The sequence below is a fragment of the Pseudophryne corroboree genome, chromosome 8, assembly GCF_028390025.1.
Source record: "Pseudophryne corroboree isolate aPseCor3 chromosome 8, aPseCor3.hap2, whole genome shotgun sequence".
NCBI classification, from domain to species: domain Eukaryota; kingdom Metazoa; phylum Chordata; class Amphibia; order Anura; family Myobatrachidae; genus Pseudophryne; species Pseudophryne corroboree.
In genome coordinates this window covers 401,916,957-401,939,867 of record NC_086451.1, presented here as the reverse complement: position 1 = coordinate 401,939,867, position 22,911 = coordinate 401,916,957, and the positions used below count along the sequence as shown (strand labels likewise).

General features: G+C 45.3%; 1 protein-coding gene across 3 annotated transcripts in view; it reads right to left on the bottom strand.

Annotated features, from left to right (window-relative positions):
* LOC134949301 (cytochrome P450 2G1-like) overlaps positions 1 to 22,911 on the bottom strand; it is a 362,663-nt gene that overhangs the window by 150,220 nt on the left and 189,532 nt on the right. For all 3 annotated transcript variants that reach the window (XR_010183138.1, XR_010183139.1, XM_063937796.1), the window contains exons 5-6: positions 11,936 to 12,112; positions 9,310 to 9,451 (exon numbers count right to left, since the gene is read on the bottom strand). Coding sequence is in view for 1 of the 3 variants with exons in the window: in XM_063937796.1 (XP_063793866.1) it covers positions 9,310 to 9,451; positions 11,936 to 12,112 (319 nt within the window). In the remaining 2 variants the exon portion in view is untranslated. The remainder of the gene's footprint in view (positions 1 to 9,309; positions 9,452 to 11,935; positions 12,113 to 22,911) is intronic.

The window sequence follows — 22,911 nt, the reverse complement described above, 5'->3', positions numbered from 1 at the left end:
AATATATAGACTGGTTGATAAAGAGATAGTATACTCGTAACTAGTATATATGTATAAAGAAAGAAAAAAAAAACCACGGTTAGGTGGTATATACAATTATGGACGGGCTGCCGAGTGCCGACACAGAGGTAGCCACAGCCGTGAACTACCGCACTGTACTGTGTCTGCTGCTAATATAGACTGGTTGATAAAGAGATAGTATACTACTAATATTATATACTGGTGGTCAGGTCACTGGTCACTAGTCACACTGGCAGTGGCACTCCTGCAGCAAAAGTGTGCACTGTTTAATTTTAATATAATATTATGTACTCCTGGCTCCTGCTATAACCTATAACTGGCACTGCAGTAGTGCTCCCCAGTCTCCCCCACAATTATAAGCTGTGTGAGCTGAGCAGTCAGACAGATATATAATATATATAGATGATGCAGCACACTGGCCTGAGCCTGAGCAGTGCACACAGATATGGTATGTGACTGACTGAGTCACTGTGTGTATCGCTTTTTTCAGGCAGAGAACGGATATATTAAATAAACTGCACTGTGTGTCTGGTGGTCACTCACTATATAATATATTATGTACTCCTGGCTCCTGCTATAACCTATAACTGGCACTGCAGTAGTGCTCCCCAGTCTCCCCCACAATTATAAGCTGTGTGAGCTGAGCAGTCAGACAGATATATATAATATTATATATAGATAATAGATGATGCAGCACACTGGCCTGAGCCTGAGCAGTGCACACAGATATGGTATGTGACTGAGTCACTGTGTGCTGTGTATCGCTTTTTTCAGGCAGAGAACGGATTATAAATAAAAGTGGTGGTCACTGGTCACTATCAGCAAAACTCTGCACTGTACACTACTGAGTACTCCTAATGCTCCCCAAAATTAGTAAATCAAGTGTCTCTCTAATCTATTCTAATTCTAAACGGAGAGGACGCCAGCCACGTCCTCTCCCTATCAATCTCAATGCACGTGTGAAAATAGCGGCGACGCGCGGCTCCTTATATAGAATCCGAGTCTCGCGATAGAATCCGAGCCTCGCGAGAATCCGACAGCGTCATGATGACGTTCGGGCGCGCTCGGGTTAACCGAGCAAGGCGGGAAGATCCGAGTCGCTCGGACCCGTGAAAAAAAACATGAAGTTCTGGCGGGTTCGGATTCAGAGAAACCGAACCCGCTCATCTCTAGCGGATTCCAAACGACATATGGAAGTATTGCCGTATAAGGGGGAGGAATTATTTGGGGTCGGTCTATCGGATCTGGTGGCCACGGCAACGGCCGGAAAATCCACCTTTTTACCCCAGGTCACCTCCCAGCAGAAGAAGCCGCAGGCTTTTCAGCCACAGTCCTTTCGTTCCTATAAGAACAAATCGAGCAAAAGGACATTCCTATTTGCCCCGAGGCAAAGGAAAGGGTAAGAGACTGCAACAAGCAGCTCCTTCCCAGGAGCAGAAGCCCTCCCCGGCTTCTACAAAGGCGTCAGCATGACGCTGGGACCTTACAAGCAGACTCAGGGGCAGTGGGGGGTCGCCTCAAACATTTCAGCGCACAGTGGGCTCACTCGCAGGTGGACCCCTGGATCCTGCAGGTAGTATCTCAGGGTTACAGGTTGGAATTCGAGAAGTCCCCTCCTCGCCGTTTCCTAAAGTCTGCTTTGCCAACGTCTCCCTCCGACAGGGCGACGGTATTGGAGGCCATTCACAAGCTGTATTCTCAGCAGGTGATAGTCAAGGTACCCCTCCTACAACAGGGACAGGGGTATTACTCCACGCTATTTGTGGTACCGAAGCCGGACGGCTCGGTAAGACCAATTCTAAATCTAAAATCTCTGAACCTGTACATACAAAAATTCAAGTTCAAGATGGAGTCACTCAGAGCAGTGATAGCGAATCTGGATACCTCAGGTTCGTGGTCCAAAACTGTCATTATCAGTTTCAGACGCTGCCGTTTGGATTGTCCACGGCACCCCGGGTCTTTACCAAGGTAATGGCCGAAATGATGATCCTTCTTCGAAGAGAAGGCGTCTTAATTATCCCTTACTTGGACGATCTCCTGATAAGGGCAAGATCCAGAGAACAGCTGGAGGTCGGAGTAGCACTAACCCAAGTAGTGCTCCAACAACACGGGTGGATTCTGAATTTTCCAAAATCCCAACTGATCCCGACGACACGTCTGTTGTTTCTAGGGATGATTCTGGACACTGTTCAGAAAAAGGTATTTCTTCCAGAGGAGAAAGCCAGGGAGTTATCCGATCTAGTCAGGAACCTCCTAAAACCAGGAAAAGTATCTGTGCATCAATGCACAAGAGTCCTGGGAAAAATGGTAGCTTCTTACGAAGCGATTCCATTCGGCAGATTCCATGCACGAACTTTTCAGTGGGATCTGCTGGACAAATGGTCCGGATCGCATCTGCAGATGCATCAGCGGATAAAATTGTCCACAAGGACAAGAGTGTCTCTGCTATGGTGGTTGCAGAGTGCTCATCTGTTAGAGGGCCGCAGATTCGGCATACAGAACTGGGTCCTAGTGACCACGGATGCCAGCCTGAGAGGCTGGGGAGCGGTCACACAGGGAAGAAACTTCCAGGGCGTGTGGTCAAGCCTGGAGATGTCTCTTCACATAAATATACTGGAGCTAAGAGCAATCTACAATGCTCTAAGCCTGGCAAAACCTCTGCTTCAGGGTCAGCCGGTGTTGATTCAGTCGGACAACATCACGGCAGTCGCCCACGTAAACAGACAGGGCGGCACAAGAAGCAGGAGGGCAATGGCAGAAGCTGCAAGGATTCTCCGCTGGGCAGAAAATCATGTGTTAGCACTGTCAGCTGTGTTCATCCCGGGAGTGGACAACTGGGAAGCAGACTTCCTCAGCAGACACGATCTGCACCCGGGAGAGTGGGGACTTCATCCAGAAGTCTTCCACATGATTGTGGTCCATTGGGAAAGACCAATGGTGGACATGATGGCGTCCCGCCTCAACAAAAAACTGGACAGGTATTGCGCCAGGTCAAGAGACCCTCAGGCAATAGCTGTAGATGCTCTGGTAACACCATGGGTGTACCAGTCAGTGTATGTGTTTCCTCCTCTGCCTCTCATACCAAAAGTACTGAGAATTATACGGCAAAGGGGAGTAAGAACGATACTCGTGGCTCCGGATTGGCCAAGAAGAACTTGGTACCCGGAACTTCAGGAGATGCTCACGGAAGATCCGTGGCCTCTACCTTTAAGACGGGACCTGCTTCAGCAGGGACCGTGTCTATTCCAAGACTTACCGCGGCTGCGTTTGACGGCATGGCGGTTGAACGCCGAATCCTAAGGGAAAAAGGCATTCCGGAAGAGGTCATCCCTACCCTGGTAAAAGCCAGGAAGGAGGTGACTGCACAACATTATCACCGCATTTGGAGAAAATATGTTGCGTGGTGTGAGGCCAGGAAGGCCCCGACGGAGGAATTTCAACTGGGTCGATTCCTACATTTCCTGCAAACAGGATTGTCTATGGGCCTCAAATTAGGGTCCATTAAGGTTCAAATTTCGGCCCTGTCGATTTTCTTCCAGAAAGAATTGGCTTCAGTTCCTGAAGTCCAGACTTTTGTAAAAGGAGTACTACATATACAGCCCCCGGTTGTGCCCCCAGTGGCACCGTGGGATCTTAATGTAGTTTTGGATTTTCTCAAATCCCATTGGTTTGAGCCACTCAAATCGGTGGATTTGAAATATCTTACATGGAAAGTAATAATGCTACTGGCCCTGGCTTCAGCCAGGAGAGTGTCAGAATTGGCGGCTTTATCGTATAAAAGCCCATATCTGATTTTCCATTCGGACAGGGCAGAACTGCGGACGCGTCCTCACTTTCTGCCTAAGGTGGTTTCAGCGTTTCACCTGAACCAGCCTATTGTGGTGCCTGCAGCTACTAGCGATTTGGAGGATTCCAAGTTGCTGGACGTTGTCAGAGCATTGAAAATATATATTTCAAGGACGGCTGGAGTCAGAAAATCTGACTCGCTGTTTATACTGTATGCACCCAACAAGCTGGGTGCTCCTGCTTCTAAGCAGACGATTGCTCGTTGGATTTGTAGCACAATTCAACTTGCACATTCTGTGGCAGGCCTGCCACAGCCTAAATCTGTCAAGGCCCATTCCACAAGGAAGGTGGGCTCATCTTGGGCGGCTGCCCGAGGGGTCTCGGCATTACAACTCTGCCGAGCAGCTACGTGGTCAGGGGAGAACACGTTTGTAAAATTCTACAAATTTGATACCCTGGCTAAGGAGGACCTGGAGTTCTCTCATTCGGTGCTGCAGAGTCATCCGCACTCTCCCGCCTGTTTGGGAGCTTTGGTATAATCCCCATGGTCCTGACGGAGTCCCAGCATCCACTAGGACGTCAGAGAAAATAAGATTTTACTTACCGATAAATCTATTTCTCGTAGTCCGTAGTGGATGCTGGGCGCCCATCCCAAGTGCGGATTGTCTGCAATACTTGTACATAGTTATTGTTACAAAAAAAATTGGGTTGTTATTGTTGTGAGCCGTCTGTTCAGAGGCTCCTACGTTTGTCATACTGTTAACTGGGTTCAGATCACAAGTTGTACGGTGTGATTGGTGTGGCTGGTATGAGTCTTACCCGGGATTCAAAATCCTTCCTTATTGTGTACGCTCGTCCGGGCACAGTATCCTAACTGAGGCTTGGAGGAGGGTCATAGGGGGAGGAGCCAGTACACACCACCTAGTGGTCAAACTTTTACATTTTGTGCCCTGTCTCCTGCGGAGCCGCTATCCCCCCATGGTCCTGACAGAGTCCCAGCATCCACTACGGACTACGAGAAATAGATTTATCGGTAAGTAAAATCTTATTATTTTTTATATCATTATCATCCAGTCTATACTAGCAGACGCAGTACGGTAGTCCACGGCTGTAGCTACCTCTGTGTCGGCACTGGCAGTCGCTCGTCCATAATTGTATACCTACCTGTGGTGGTTTTTTTTTTTCTATCTTCTTCATACTAGTAGTTTAGGAGTCTGCAGTGCTGACAGTGTCCAGCAGGTCCGTCATTATACAATATATACCTGTCCTGCAGTAGTGATATATATATATATTTTTTATATCATTATCATCCAGTCTATACTAGCAGACGCAGTACGGTAGTCCACGGCTGTAGCTACCTCTGTGTCGGCAGTCGCTCGTCATCCATAAGTATACTAGTATCCATCCATCTCCATTGTTTACCTGAGGTGCCTTTTAGTTGTGCCTATTAAAATATGGAGAACAAAAATGTTGAGGTTCCAAAAATAGGGAAAGATCAAGATCCACTTCCACCTCGTGCTGAAGCTGCTGCCACTAGTCATGGCCGAGACGATGAAATGCCATCAACGTCGTCTGCCAAGGCCGATGCCCAATGTCATAGTACAGAGCATGTAAAATCCAAAACACCAAATATCAGTAAAAAAAGGACTCAAAAATCTAAAATAAAATCGTCGGAGGAGAAGCATAAACTTGCCAATATGCCATTTACCACACGGAGTGGCAAGGAACGGCTGAGGCCCTGGCCTATGTTCATGGCTAGTGGTTCAGCTTCACATGAGGATGGAAGCACTCAGCCTCTCGCTAGAAAAATGAAAAGACTTAAGCTGGCAAAAGCACAGCAAAGAACTGTGCGTTCTTCGAAATCACAAATCCACAAGGAGAGTCCAATTGTGTCGGTTGCGATGCCTGACCTTCCCAACACTGGACGTGAAGAGCATGCGCCTTCCACCATTTGCACGCCCCCTGCAAGTGCTGGAAGGAGCACCCGCAGTCCAGTTCCTGATAGTCAGATTGAAGATGTCAGTGTTGAAGTACACCAGGATGAGGAGGATATGGGTGTTGCTGGCGCTGGGGAGGAAATTGACCAGAAGGATTCTGATGGTGAGGTGGTTTGTTTAAGTCAGGCACCCATGGAGACACCTGTTGTCCGTGGGAGGAATATGGCCATTGACATGCCTGGTGAAAATACCAAAAAAATCAGCTCTTCGGTGTGGAAGTATTTCAACAGAAATGCGGACAACATTTGTCAAGCCGTGTGTTGCCTTTGTCAAGCTGTAATAAGTAGGGGTAAGGACGTTAACCACCTCGGAACATCCTCCCTTATACGTCACCTGCAGCGCATTCATAATAAGTCAGTGACAAGTTCAAAAACTTTGGGCGACAGCGGAAGCAGTCCACTGACCAGTAAATCCCTTCCTCTTGTAACCAAGCTCACGCAAACCACCCCACCAACTCCCTCAGTGTCAATTTCCTCCTTCCCCAGGAATGCCAATAGTCCTGCAGGCCATGTCACTGGCAATTCTGACGAGTCCTCTCCTGCCTGGGATTCCTCCGATGCATCCTTGCGTGTAACGCCTACTGCTGCTGGCGCTGCTATTGTTGCTGCTGGGAGTCGATGGTCATCCCAGAGGGGAATTCGTAAGACCACTTTTACTACTTCCACCAAGCAATTGACTGTCCAACAGTCCTTTGCGAGGAAGATGAAATATCACAGCAGTCATCCTGCTGCAAAGCGGATAACTGAGGCCTTGGCATCCTGGGCGGTGAGAAACGTGGTTCCGGTATCCATCATTACTGCAGAGCCAACTAGAGACTTGTTGGAGGTACTGTGTCCCCGGTACCAAATACCATCTAGGTTCCATTTCTCTAGGCAGGCGATACCGAAAATGTACACAGACCTCAGAAAAAGACTCACCAGTGTCCTAAAAAATGCAGTTGTACCCAATGTCCACTTAACCACGGACAAGTGGACAAGTGGAGCAGGGCAGACTCAGGACTATATGACTGTGACAGCCCACTGGGTAGATGTATTGACTCCCGCCGCAAGAACAGCAGCGGCGGCACCAGTAGCAGCATCTCGCAAACGCCAACTCTTTCCTAGGCAGGCTACGCTTTGTATCACCGCTTTCCAGAATACGCACACAGCTGAAAACCTCTTACGGCAACTGAGGAAGATCATCGCAGAATGGCTTACCCCAATTGGACTCTCCTGTGGATTCATGGCATCGGACAACGCCAGCAATATTGTGTGTGCATTAAATCTGGGCAAATTCCAGCACGTCCCATGTTTTGCACATACCTTTAATTTGGTGGTGCAGAATTATTTAAAAAACGACAGGGGCGTGCAAGAGATGCTGTCGGTGGCTAGAAGAATTGCGGCACACTTTCGGCGTACAGGCACCACGTACAGAAGACTGGAGCACCACCAAAAACGCCTGAACCTGCCCTGCCATCATCTGAAGCAAGAAGTGGTAACGAGGTGGAATTCAACCCTCTATATGCTTCAGAGGTTGGAGGAGCAGCAAAAGGCCATTCAAGCCTATACAACTGAGCATGATATAGGAGGTGGAATGCACCTGTCTCAAGCGCAGTGGAGAATGATTTCAACGTTGTGCAAGGTTCTGCAACCTTTTGAACTTGCCACACGTGAAGTCAGTTCAGACACTGCCAGCCTGAGTCAGGTCATTCCCCTCATCAGGCTTTTGCAGAAGAAGCTGGATACATTGAAGGAGGAGCTAACACAGAGCGATTCCGCTAGGCATGTGGGACTTGTGGATGGAGCCCTTAATTCGCTTAACAAGGATTCACGGGTGGTCAATCTGTTGAAATCACAGCACTACATTTTGGCCACCGTGCTCGATCCTAGATTTAAAACCTACCTTGGATCTCTCTTTCCGGCAGACACAAGTCTGCTGGGGTTCAAAGAACTGCTGGTGAGAAAATTGTCAAGTCAAGCGGAACGCGACCTGTCAACATCTCCTCCTTCACATTCTCCCGCAACTGGGGGTGCGAAGAAAAGGCTCAGAATTCCGAGCCCACCCGCTGGCGGTGACGCAGGGCAGTCTGGAGCGACTGCTGATGCTGACATCTGGTCCGGACTGAAGGACCTGACAACGATTACGGACATGTCGTCTACTGTCACTGCATATGATTCTCTCCCCATTGAAAGAATGGTGGAGGATTATATGAGTGACCGCATCCAAGTAGGCACGTCAGACAGTCCGTACTTATACTGGCAGGAAAAAGAGGCAATTTGGAGGCCCTTGCACAAACTGGCTTTATTCTACCTAAGTTGCCCTCCCACAAGTGTGTACTCCGAAAGAGGGTTTAGTGCCGCCGCTCACCTTGTCAGCAATCGGCGTACGAGGTTACATCCAGAAAATGTGGAGAAGATGATGTTCATTAAAATGAATTATAATCAATTCCTCCGTGGAGACATTCACCAGCAGCAATTGCCTCCACAAAGTACACAGGGAGCTGAGATGGTGGATTCCAGTGGGGACGAATTGATAATCTGTGAGGAGGGGGATGTACACGGTGATATATCGGAGGATGATGATGAGGTGGACATCTTGCCTCTGTAGAGCCAGTTTGTGCAAGGAGAGATTAATTGCTTCTTTTTTGGTGGGGGTCCAAACCAACCCGTCATTTCAGTCACAGTCGTGTGGCAGACCCTGTCACTGAAATGATGGGTTGGTTAAAGTGTGCATGTCCTGTTTATACAACATAAGGGTGGGTGGGAGGGCCCAAGGACAATTCCATCTTGCACCTCTTTTTTCTTTCATTTTTCTTTGCGTCATGTGCTGTTTGGGGAGTAGTTTTTGGAAGGGCCATCCTGCGTGACACTGCAGTGCCACTCCTAGATGGGCCAGGTGTTTGTGTCGGCCACTTGGGTCGCTGAGCTTAGTCATCCAGCGACCTCGGTGCAAATTTTAGGACTAAAAATAATATTGTGAGGTGTGAGGTGTTCAGAATAGACTGAAAATTAGTGGAAATTATGGTTATTGAGGTTAATAATACTTTGGGGTCAAAATGACCCCCAAATTCTATGATTTAAGCTGTTTTTTAGGGTTTTTTGAAAAAAACACCCGAATCCAAAACACACCCGAATCCGACAAAAAACACGGCCGCGGAACCGAACCCAAAACCAAAACACAAAACCCGAAAAATTTCCGGTGCTCATCACTATGGGAAAGGGGGCTGAAGCGGGTCGCAGCCGGCTAGCACCGTATCGGGCTCCCGTCTGCGAATCGCTATATTTGATGTAAAAGCGGTATTAGAAAGCTCTATTTCAAACATTTACAAAGTGCAAGGTACTGCCCAATTAGGGTTGCTGTAATGCTTGTTTGTATGAAGCATACAAAGAATACAAACTGTACTGTAGATGATCTGCAGTAAAATTCTTAAGTTGGACTTTTATCCATTGTTGTAAAAAAAACACCAACTAGTGATCGATGTGATGATGCTAACCATAAAGATAAAGGATTTTAGTGTCACACTTACCAAGGACATCAGGATATTTCAGAAGAACTAAGAGAGAATAGATTAGCGTTGTGTTGACAGTATCCACCCCAGCAAAGAAGATTTGTAAGGTACACGCCAGTAAATTCTTCATGTTAAATTCACTGTCTGGGTTCGCTTTCTCCTGAGGAGATAAAGAGATTGCCTCAATAAATATCATTGATTCAATGTAAAGTCTCTAACATTACCAAGGATTCAGTAAGATTTCTCGGCGGTCATACTACCGATGGCAGCATCCCGATATTTTAATTTCCGACAGGGGGGAGTTAAGTATGTTCCCCCCTGTCCCCTACCCCCTAACCCTCCATTACCACAGTATAACCCTAACCTCTTCCCATGGTGCCTAAACCTCACCTCCCCACCCTCCAGCCTAACCCTCCCCCTTAGTGCCTAAACTTAACCTCCACCTGGTGTTGCCTAACCCTAAACCCCTTTCCCTGCAGCCTAACCTCCTCCTCCAGCAACCTAACCCGCCCACTCTACTGAGTCAAGGGACGAAGATGTAATCCTGCTGCTGTACAAATCATTGGTACATCCGCACCTGGAATATTGTGTTCAATTTTGGACACCATATTATAAAAAAGATATCGGGGAACTCAAACGAGTTTAAAGGTGAGCTACTATATTGATTAAAGGGTTAGAGACACTGGAGTTAAATATGTATACACTAGAAAAGAGGAGACTAAGAGGAGACATTATTAATATCTTCAAATATTTAAAGGGTCATTACAAGGAGTTAGCAGGGTATTTGTTTACTAATAGAACTCTGTATAGGACACGTGGTCACTCGTTGAGGCTAGAGGAGAGAAAATTCTGTACACATCGCAGGAAAGGGTTCTTCCCTGTTAGGGCAATAAAGATTTGGAACTCCCTGCCCGAGAAGGTAATAATGGCGAACTCTGTAAATACATTTAAAAACGGATTGGACAAATTTCTAACTGAAAAACATATCCAAGGCTATAGCATTTAATATATTGAAATTAAATATCTGGGAGTGGTATGAATTATAGTTGTCAATTAGTACTAAACCATTACTTCAACCGGTCCATTATAATGTGCACAGCTTAATACAGAATACAGGTTGAACCCGATGGGTATTTTGCCTCTTTTCAACCTCATTAACTATGTTACTATGTATGTTACTTATGGTCGTGATGTCAGCTGTCAGGATTTGTGTGTCGGTCTCCTGGCCTGTCGGGGGTCGGCATTCTGACAGGTGTCGGGATTCAGGCATTGGCATTCCTACTGCCAGGATCCCAACATCTGGCATTTTAACCACATCCCAAATAAATAACCCCTCCTATTGCTACATAGGCTCCATTGCATCAATATAATATAACTACAACAATCTACTATTACTCCATAAAACACGTTCCATGAATCTTAGTAACGGCTTCCATCATTTGCCAAAACTCCTTATCTCCTTAAGATGTCTCAGCAGGAAAAATGATATAACTCGTATATAAATTCAGGTGCTCCGATGAGTGTTTCAACCCAGCAGCTATGTAACAGGAGATAGTAAATCTCCCAAAGCAAATAGGATAAAAGAGGAAAGGATAAAGCGCTAAATAGTACTATATAAGTACAATAAAAAAGGAATTTTTTATACACTTTAAAAATAAGAAATAAATATTCCATTGGCATAACAAAAACGCATGGAAGTTACGTGAATGCAGCAAATATTAAGATGCCTTTGGAAGAGAGATGTTTAGATACCCTAGACAGGGTTAGGTGACTGTTTCAATGACAGACTTTGTTTAGACTCAGTTCATTCATCCAGTTTTTAGATATATACAGGCTTGGACTGGTCCACAGGGGTACAGGGGAAACCACCGGTGGGCCCCACTGCCTGGGGGGCCCACCTCCTGCTCTAAGGATCAGGTTCCAGACTGTGCACTTGAATTATACATCATACATATGTTACCTTATACTGGACTATGGTGTATTTTCTACAGTGCATTGCGGTTATTAATCTGTTATTAATCTGGTACATTATCATGCAGGCAGCAGCTGAATTTACTGTATATATTTATGAAGGGGCCCAGATGTTGCACTCTCTAATTGTTAGTAAAACCAATGATGTGGCAGGCAACACCCCCTCTGCAGACTGGCCACACCCCTAAACATGGGCCCATTCCCCCGGTGGGTCCTACATGCCCCAGTCCGACACTGGATATATATTACCGGCTCTGTGGTCCAGAAGTTAGGTCCCCAATGGCAGTGGTTCCAGATGGCAACAGGATCCAGTGCACTATTTTATGTCCACAGACAGGTCCTATATTATATATACTGTATATATATATATATATATTATATGACTCCCAATTTAGGGATATTGGAAACTGTACACCTCAGGAAAATAAATTTTTATATACTGTACTTCCAATGATATAATTGTTCATATGACTCCATACAATGCTTTCTAGTATGTTCCTCCTATTACTCACTATAGAACATCCTCATAACCCCTCCAAGTACTCCATGTGACAGTCATTATATCGTAGCTGATATATTTCCTTACTGAAACAGATCTGTTCTCTATACAGTATATACAGTAATTAAATTAAAACTATTTTAATTTATCCTAATAACTAAGTTTACATTTTACCTTTTCTATTTTGATGAGGAAAGCGTCAACATAATCTCTGGGGTTATTAGGATCCAAAGTTTTCAAGTTAATTTGGACTCTAGTTTCAACAAAATGGCTGAGCTTCTTTAGCAGATGATATGTCTTATGGTGACGGCCAGGAAGAAATCTCATCAGCCATGGAAACGCATCATAGATCTGGGTAAGGAAATGAACAATGTAACATACAAACTTATGTACTGTAGGACATTTATAATGTAAGTAGTTACCAGAACGTTGAAATGCTGGAAAACATAACAGTAATGTCAGCACTGGCGGCTGTGCATGCCCGAACAGAGCAACACTTGAATTGCTCCATCGGGCGCCATCCAGTGGCCACTGTTGTGCACAATACTCAGAGGTGAGGAGAAGTGTTATAGTCTTTTATTAGATAAGATTATTATTTTTTTTAATCAAGGATAAACTCTGATCATGAAACACTGTGGTTAGCGCATGATAAAATTATCCATACAGCACAGAAAATAAATATTTTAGGCTACTTTGATTACAATTGAGTGCTTGGGAAATGTAAAACTTATTTTTTGTCCCAATATTTCTAGATAAAGTGCTTCAGAGAGCCCCTGATCTCTGTGCAGTGCAGACTGTACTTCTCACTTCCCCCTTGGACATTGGTAATATAATTATTAGAGATGAGCGGGTTCGGTTCCATGAGAACCAAACCTCCCCGGAACATCACGTCCCGAGCCCGGATCCGAGCCCGACTCGGAAAATCCCGCCAGACTCGGAAACCAGAACAGGGCAACACGTCATCATCCCACTGTTGGAATCTCGCGGGTTTTGGATTCCATAAAAACAACCGTGCGCCGCCGCCATTTTCACTCTGGACTTGGAGAGTGAGGGAGACAGACTTCTGTCTCTGTGGGTGGTGGTGTTGGGTGGGGATAGTGTGTGCTCTGTAGGGGTGCTGCAGTCACTGTGGTGTACCTGTGCTGTGTTAGCGGTGCTGTCCTGGCTGTCCTGGCTGTCACTGGTGTTTCATGTGCTGCAGCTGTACATGGGTGTTGCTGTCCTGGCTGTAACTGTGTTGTACAGGGTGCAGACGCACTGTCCTCCTGTAAGCTGGAAAATATTGGGGTGCTGCTGGCCCTGTATTTTGTAAAAATTCACGATTGCAGTTAAAAATTAAAAGCACAATGCTGTATGCTGTAAAATATAGGAGTGTTGCTGTTCAAATAACATTACACTGGCCCTGTATGCTATAAAAATTCAGAGGTGCAGTTGTTAAAAAATTAAAAGCACACTACTCCTGTATGCTGTAAAATATAGGGGTGCTGCTGGCCATGTATGTTGTAAAAATTCAGAGGTGAAGTTGTTAAAAGTTAAAAGCACACTGCAGTATGTTGTAAAATATAGGGGTGTTGCTGTTCGAATAACATTATACTGGCCCTGTAAGTTGTAAAAAGTCAGAAGTGCAGTTTTTAAAAATTAAAAGCACACTGCTGTATGCTGTAAAATGTAGCGGTGTTGCTGTTCAAATAACATTACACTGGCCCTGTATGTTGTAAAAAGTCGGGGGTGCAGTTGTTAAAAATTAAAGCACACTTCTGTATGCTGTAAAATATAGGGGTGCTGCTGGTCCTGAATGTTGTAAAATTTCAGGGGTGCAGTTAAAAATTAAAAGCACACTGCTGTATGCTGTAAAATATAGAGGTGTTCCTGTTCAAATAACATTATACTGACCCTGTATGCTATACAAATTCAGGGCTACAGTTGTTTAAAATTGAAAGCACACTGCTGTATGCTGTAAAATATAGGGGTGCTGCTGGCCCTGTATGTTGTAAACATTCAGAGGAGCAGTTGTTAAAAGTTAAAAGCACACTGCTGTATGCTGTAAAATACAGGGGTGTTGCTGTTCAAATAACATTACAATGGCCCTGTATATTGTAAAAATTCAGAGGCGCAGTTGTTAAAAATTAAAAGCACATTGCTCTTGTATGCTGTAAAATATAGTGGTGTTGCTGTTCAAATAAAATTACACTGGCCATGTATGTTGTAAAAATACAGGGGTGCAGTGAAAATCAATGTACACTGTCTCTGTCTTGTATGCTGTAATAATTCTAGGGTGCAGTGAAAATCAATTTTCACTGGCCCTGTCTTGTATGTTGTAATTTTTCTAGGGTACAGTGAAAATCAATGCACACTGGCCCTGTCTTGTATGCTGTCATTATTCTAGGGTGCAGTTAAAATCAATGTACACTGGCCCTGTCTTGTATGCTGTAATTATTCTAGGATGTTAACCACCTAGGAACATCCTTCCTTATATGTCACCTGAAGCACATTCATAATGTCATTGTCAAGTTCAGAAACTTTTTTGGATAATAGCGTAAGCAGTCCACTGACACCTAAATGGTGTGGTTTTGTTTGAATATTATTTCTCTGTGAGGATGAGGATATAAACACTGAAGGAGGGGGGGGGGGGTCTGAGGATGAGGACGACATCTTGCCACTGTAGAGACAGTATGTGCAAGGACAGATTAATTGCTTCTTTTTTGGTGGGGGCCCAAACAAACCGATAATTTAAGCCACAGTTGTGTGGCAGACCCTGTCGCTGAAATGATAAGGGTGGGTGGGAGGGCCCAAGGACAATTCCATCTTGCACCTCTTTTTCTTCTTTGCATGATGTGCTCTTTGGGGCCTAGTTTTTAAAAGTGCCATCCTGTCTGCTACTGCAGTACCACTGCTAGGGGGTCATTCCGAGTTGATCGCTAGCTGCTTTCCTTCACTGCGCAGTGATCAGGCAAAAAAAAAAGTCATTTCTGCGCATGCGTATGCGGGGCAATGCGCACGCGCATCGTACTATTACAACGAACTATGTAGTTTCACACAAGGTCTAGCAAAGCTTTTCAGTCGCACTGCTGGCCGCAGAGTGATTGACAGGAAGAGGCCGTTTCTGGCTGTTAACTGACCGTTTTCAGGGAGTGTTCGGAAAAACGCAGGCGTGGCTGGGCGAACGCAGGGCGTGTTCGTGGCGTCAAAACAGGAACTGAATAGTCTGAAGTGATCGCAAGCGCTGAGTAGGTCTGAAGCTACTCTGAAATTGCACAAAATTATTTTGTAGCCGCTCTGCGATCCTTTCGTTCGCACTTCTGCTAAGCTAAAATACACTCCCAGTGGGAGGCGGCATATCGTTTGCACGGCTGCTAAAAACTGCTAGCGAGCGACAACTCAGAATGACCCCCTAGATGGGCCAGGTGTTTGTGTCGCCCACTTGTGTCACTTAGCTTAGTCATCCAGCGACCTCTATGCAACCTTTTGGCCTAAAAACAATATTGTGAGGTATAAGGTGTTCAGAATAGACTGGAAATGAGTGGAAATAAATGTTATTGAGGTTAATAATACCGTAGGATCAAAATTACCCCCAATTTCTGTGATTTTAGCTGTTTTTATGGCTTTTTAAAAAATCATCCAGATCCAAAACCAAAACATCAAACCCGAAAAGTGTCCACCGCACATCTCTAATAATTATAAATGTGACAAGGAGTTTACGGCAGTAAAGTGCAGTTGTAAAGCATTGATCAGCACCTTTATAAATAAACACTAAGCTCCACTTCAGCTTCATTATAACTGGCTTGTGTTAATCCAATGCCCTAGGTCTAGATGCACTATGCCTTAAAAATTATAAAGTACGGAGTGATAAACTACCAGCTAATCAGATCCTGTCATTTTTCAATCACAGCCTATTATTTGTCAGTTAGCTGATTGGCTGGTACTTTATCACTTTCTACTTCAGGGGTGGCCAAACAGTCAGATGCAAAGAGCCAGAAAAGATCCGTAGTCAAGGTCAAGAGCCACTATCATGAACCTGGCCTAGTTGTCACAAAGCCACGCCCCATTTTTGTGCGCACACCTTTTGGTATGACGTTTGTAGGAGTGTGACTCTGTGTCATAACCCTGTTTTTAGTCATGTTGTACGGTGCCACATACTGTACATATAAAAATGCCAAAAAATGGGTGCCTTCACAGTACCAGATACATCTATGCCCCCACAGTTCCAGATACACATATGTCCCCACAGTGCCAGATAAATACAGTATATACCCCCAGTGCCAGATACACATGCCCCCACAGTACCAGATACACATGCCCCCACAGTACCAGATACATATATGCTCCACAGTGCCAGATACATATATGCCTACAGTGCCAGGTACATATATGCCCCATAGTGCCAGGTACATATATGCCCCATAGTGCCAGGTACATATGTCCTTATAGTGCCAGATATGACTCCAGTGCCAGATACACATGTCCTTACTAGTGATGTGCACCGAAAATTTTTCGGGTTTTGTGTTTTCATTTTGGATTCGGTTCCGCGGCTGTGTTTTGGATTCGGACGCGTTTTGCCAAAACCTCCCTGAAATTTTTTTGTCGGATTCGGGTGTCTTTTGGATTCGGGTGTTTTTTTACAAAAAAACCTCAAAAACAGCTTAAATCATAGAATGTGGGGGTCATTTTGATCCCATAGTATTATTAACCTCAATAACCATAATGTCCACTCATTTCCAGTCTATTCTTAACACCTCACACCTCACAATATTATTTTTAGTCCTAAAATTTGCACCGAGGTCGCTGGATGACTAAGCTAAGCGACCCAAGTTGCCGACACAAACATCTGGCCCATCTAGGAGTGGCACTGCAGTGTCAGACAGGATGGCAGATTTAAAAAATAGTTCCCATACAGCACATGATGCAAAGAAAAAAAGAGGTGCACCAAGGTCGCTGGATGGCAAAGCTAAGCGACCCAAGTGGCCGGCAGAAACACCTGGCCCATCTAGGAGTGGCACTGCAGTGTCAGACAGGATGGCACTTAAAAAAATAGTCCCCAAACAGCACATGATGCAAAGAAAAAAAAGAGGCGCAATGAGGTAGCTGTGTGACTAAGCTAAGCGACCCAAGTGGCCGACACAAACACCTGGCCCATCTAGGAGTGGCACTGCAGTGTCAGACAGGATGGCACTTCAAAAAAATAGTCCCCAAACAGCACATGATGCAAAGAAAAAAAGAGGTGCAATGAGGTAGCTGTGTGACTAAGCTAAGCGACCCAAGTGGCCGACACAAACACCTGGCCCATCTAGGAGTGGCACTGCAGTGTCAGACAGGATGGCACTTTAAAAAATAGTCCCCAAACAGCACTTGATGCAAAGAAAAAAAGAGGTGCAATGAGGTAGCTGTGTGACTAAGCTAAGCGACCCAAGTGGCCGACACAAGCATCTGGCCCATCTAGGAGTGGTACTGCAGTGTCAGAAAGGATGGCACTTAAAAAAAATAGTCCCCAAACAGCACATGATGCAAAGAAAAAAAGAGGTGCAATGAGGTAGCTGTGTGACTAAGCTAAGCGACCCAAGTGGCCGACACAAACACCTGGCCCATCTAGGTGTGGCACTGCAGTTTTCTAGTGAGAGGATGAGTGCTTTTATCCTCATGTGAATCTGAATCACTAGCCATGAACATAGGGCAGGGCCTCATCCGTTCCTTGCCACTCCGTGTCGTAAATGGCATATTGGCAAGTTTATGCTTCTCATCAGACGCTTTTAATTTTGATTTTTGGGTCATTTTACTGAACTTTTGTAGTATATTTGACGACGCAGAAGTAGAGCAGTGGACTACTGTACCGTACTGCTATATATATACTGGTGGTCACAGCAACATTCTGCACTGTCCCCTCCTACTATATAGTACTGCGCACAACTAAAATGCAGCACAGGTATGGATGCATAGTGTACTTGACGACACAGAGGTAGAGCCGTGGACTACTATACCGTACTGCTATATATATACTGGTGGTCACAGCATCATTCTGCACTGTCCCCTCCTACTATATAGTACTACGCACAACTAAAATGCAGCACAGGTATGGATGGATAGTATACTTGACGACACAGAGGTAGGTAGAGCAGTGGACTACTGTACCATACTGCTATATGTTATATACTGGTGGTCAGCAAAATTCTGCACTGTCCTCCTACTATATACTGCGCACAACTAAAATGCATCACAGGTATGGATGGATAGTATACTTGATGACACAGAAGTAGGTAGAGCAGTGGACTACTGTACCGTACTGCTATATATTATATACTGGTGGTCAGCAAAATTCTGCACTGTACTCCTACTATATATACTGCGCACCACTAAAATGCACCACAGGTATGGATGGATAGTATACTTGACGACACAGAGGTATGTAGAGCAGTGGACTACTGTACCGTACTGCTATATATTATATACTGGTGGTCAGCAAAATTCTGCACTGTCCTCCTACTATATATACTGCGCATAACTAAAATGCACCACAGGTATGGATGGATAGTATACTTGACGACACAGAGGTAGGTAGAGCAGTGGACTACTGTATCGTGCTGCTATATATTATATACTGGTGGTCAGCAAAATTCTGCACTGTCCTTCTACTATATATACTGCGCACAACTAAAATGCACCACATGTATGGAAGGATAGTATACTTGATGACACAGAGGTAGGTAGAGCAGTGGACTACTGTACCGTACTGATATATATTATATACTGGTGGTCAGCAAAATTCTGCACTGTCCTCCTACTATATATACTGCGCACAACTAAAATGCACCACAGGTATGGATGGATAGTATACTTGACGACACAGAGGTAGGTAGAGCAGTGGACTGGAAAAAAAGGGAGAGAAAATTGCTGCGCTGTGTCTACCAATTAAGCTAATCTTGTATCCTATTCCCGGAATTAATAATGTCAAAAGTACGTTCACCTCTATAAGGAGTTGTGTGATACTCCTAATACTAGATAAATCAGAAAAAAGAATTAATAGAGGCGCTCATTTCATTTTGACATCATGAAGTCCTGAATTCTTTCACAACCAAGGAGTCAGATGAAAATAGAATAAATATTTATTATCAAAATAAACCAATATAAAACACACTTTGTTTATAACAAGCTCATATCAAAATGCAATACATAATCCCTGTCCTCACTAAATTGCCACGTGTGTGAAGATTTAAAGCTCACATAAATTGCATATATTATTTCAACAGACACAGAGCAATAAAACAAACTGAATAGCTGACGGCAGTCCAAATGTAGCAAGAAGTTACAATGCTTATAGAACACTGTTTCCAAGACTGCTGTATAAAGATGTGTAGCTGTTGAATGAAACACAGTTACTAAATGTGAAAGAGAATGCTGAAAGCAATTGTGTGCTCTAAAATATTCGGCTATAGTGTGAGTCGCCTCAGAGTTCAGGAAGCCGGTATATAGGTAGCAATGGAATGTTAAGTTACCTCTCCAATATGGCTAGTGGACCCGAGCGTCCTCGGGTGAATCCAAAATGCCCAATGAGTTGTACAGTGGGAGAGCTCGTAGCTGTTGGTCCGTGCTGATCAGGATCCCACTGCTGTTAATTCAGTTTCCCTGGGCGTGCACCGCCCGCTGCAATTATGGGGAAAAGGCAGATGTGCGGCTGATTGAATGAAAGCAGCCACGAGAATCCAGCTGTATGTGGGCCTCCTCCGATGCTCCCTGGACGTGCACCGTCCGTTGATGATCAAAGGGAGAGAGGCCTAAGTATCGGCCACGGCAGCCGCACGGAACTCACACGTCGGCTAAGTCCTGTGTTAGGACGCGTACCGCTCGCTCCTGTAGCCGGTGGAATAGGGCTGTGAGATGTATCCCAGAGCGTGCGGTCAATCAGTGAGAGAGGGGGGAGGAGTCCTGACGCGTTTCGTCACGCAACCCGTGACTTTTTCAAAGATTTTGAAAGGCTGGTGGTCAGCAAAATTCTACACTGTCCTCCTACAATGCAGCACAGATATGGAGCGTTTTCTAGGCAGAGAACGTAGATATTTGCAGCACACTGAGCACATATATTTGCAGCACACTGAGCACAGATATTTGCAGCACACTGTACAAAGAAAGAACTGAGAGGACGCAGACACGTCCTCTCGTTATCATCTCCAAAGCATGAGTGAAAATGGCGGCGACGCACGGCTCCTTATATAAAATACGAATCTCGCGAGAATCCGACAGTGGGGTGATGACGTTAGGGCGCGCTCGGGTTAACCGAGCAAGGCGGGAGGATCCGAGTCTGCCTCGGAACCATGTAAAATGGGTGAAGTTCGGGGGGGTTCGGATTCCGAGGAACCGAACCCGCTCATCACTAGTCCTCACAGTGCCAGATATGCCCCCAGTGCAAGATACACATGTCCTTACAGTGTTAGATATGCCCCCAGTGCCAGATACACAGGCCCTTACAGTGCCAGATATGCCCCCAGTGCAGATACACATGTCCCCGCAGTGCCTCCGCCTCCCCCAAAGTGCTGCTCACCGCGCTGCTGCTGCATGTGGAGGATGAAAGAGCCGCGGGTTGGCTACTTTATCACTTTTCAAGGCTTAGTACATCTTCCCCTATTATCTCTGAGGGGCTTATATATCACATAGAGCATTTTGAATGTGTTGGAGACATGAAAATATTTCCCATAATTGCAATACAGTTTTGTAAGTTACCACTTGCAATTATCATCCACCGGAGGCTGGGAAAGAGCTTGTGGTCAAGCCCTGATTACTAAAAGACATGACTACTTTGTTGTAATCATGTTGCTTGGAAACAAAACATAAAGTAGTTATGAAAAGAAAATGTGTCTTTTAAGACAGCTAATGAGAAAATTTAATCCAGATTCTTTTTACCAGAATCACATTATTTTAGCCTTAACAAGTGGGATCTAATATTAAATCAACTATAAATGACTTTTTTTCATCTGTATCCACAGTATATACAGTGGCGTAAGTTTGTCCCTGTTGCCCGGTGGCAAGATACTGTAAATATTGGTGCCCCTAGATAGATAGATAGATAGATAGATAGATAGATAGATAGATAGATAGATAGATAGATAGATAGAGTAGATAAAGTAGATAGATATACAGGGTAGAGATGAGTGGTTCCGATTCCCAGGAATCCGAACAGCTGTGAACATAGCGTGTCGAGCCATTCGCAAGCCGGGCTCGCGAAGTTCCCGCCAGGCTCGGGATCGTGGTAGAGGCGTAATGTCATCATCCCGCGTTGGATTCTCACAAGACTTCAAGTCTATAAAAGCTTGGCGTCCCGCAGCTCGGTGCCATTACCCTGCATGCTTCCACGCTGCAAGGAGCTCTGCTGTTGTGTGCTGTCAGTCTTTGTCCTTTTAAGGACAGGCTGCCAAAGTATCCATCAGGGGCTGTGCTTTTGGGCTGTCAGTCAGACTGTCCATCAGGGGCAGTGCTGTGGGGCTGTCAGTCAGAGTGTCCATCAGGGCTGTGCTGTGGGGCTGTCAGTCAGAGTGTCCATCATGGGCTGTCTGTGGGGTTGTGTCAGCCAGTGGTATAACGGCTCCTTCAGGGTCTGTCTGTGGGGCTGTGTCAGTCAGTGGTATAACGGCCCAGGGCTGTGTCAGTCAGTGTAGTAGTGTACATAAGAGGCTGTCAGTCAGTAGTGTACATCTAAGGGGCAGTAGTCATTGTGTCAAGCACAGCTAGTGGTTTTCTTTGATGCTGTCACTGTCCATTAAAGGGGCTGTGGTACTGTCACTGTGTCCAGTGACCAGTCCCCTAAGTCCATCACAGTGGTACTACAGTGACTACACAGGCCCCACCCTCTGCGTTCACAGTGCGTGTGTCAAAGCAGTCTGACTCCATGCAGTGTGGGACAAGCTGTGCCCCCCCCCCCCCCCAAAAAAAAAATGTTTGCTGTTTAAATTGTTTGTTGTGTGCACTGCACCCAAGTACACCATAGTTATATAGTACTGTTTGTGAAAGCGGTCTGACTCCATGCAGTGTTGGACAAGCTGCGTCGCCAAAATAATTAATACAATTATTGTCTCTTCTTTCTGTACATTGTTTGTTGTGTGCAATGCACCCCAGAACACCATAGTTGTATAATATCATATGTGAAAGCAGTCGGACTCCACGCAGTGTGGGACAAGGTGCATCACCAAAAAAAAAAAAAAAAAACATTTTTGTTGTGTGCACTACACCCCAGTACACTATAGTACCTTGTGTGAAAGTGGTCTGACTCCATGCAGTGTGGGACATAAAAAAAAAAAATGTTTGCTCTTCTTTCTTTGCATTGTTTGTTGTGTGCACTGCACCCAGTACACCATAGTTAATACTACCGTGTGTGAAAGCGGTCTGACTGCAGGCAGTGTGGGACAAGCTGCGTCACCAAAAAATTTTTAAAAATTGTTTGCTCTTCTTTCTTTACATTGGCCCTCATTCCGAGTTGATCGCTCGCTATGGATTTTCGCAGTGCAGTGATCAGGTAAAAAATGGCAAAACTGCGCATGCGCACGCGCATCGTACGGGTGCAAAGAGCATAGTTGCTGTGCAATGGATCTAGCGAAGAATCCATTCGCACAGCCAATCGCACGGAGATTGACAGGAAGAGAACGTTTATGGGTGGCAACTGACCGTCTTCAGGGAGTGGTAGGGAAAACGCAGGCGTGTCTGGGCGTTTGCAGGGCGGGTGTCTGACGTCAATTCCGGCACCAAAATGTCTGAAGTGATCGCAAGGGCTGAGTAAGTCCAGAGCTACTCAGAAACTGCACAAAATGTTTTTGTACCGCTTGGCTGCTAAGGCGTTCGCACACTTGCAAAGTGAAAATACACTCCCCCGTGGGCAGCGACTATGCGTTTGCATGGCTGCTAAAACTAGCTAGCGAGCGATCAACTCGGAATGACCCCAATTGTTTGTTGTGTGCACTGCACCCCAGTACACCATAGTTGTATAGTACCGTGTGTGAAAGCGGTCTGACTCCACGCAGTGTGGGACAAGGTGTGTCACCCAAAAAATTAAATCAAATAGTTGTGTGCAGTGTGGGACAAGCTGCGTACCCCCAAAAATGTAAAACATTTTTTCTCTTGTTTCTTTGCATTGTTTGTTGTGTGCACTGCACCCAGTACACCATAGCTAATACTAC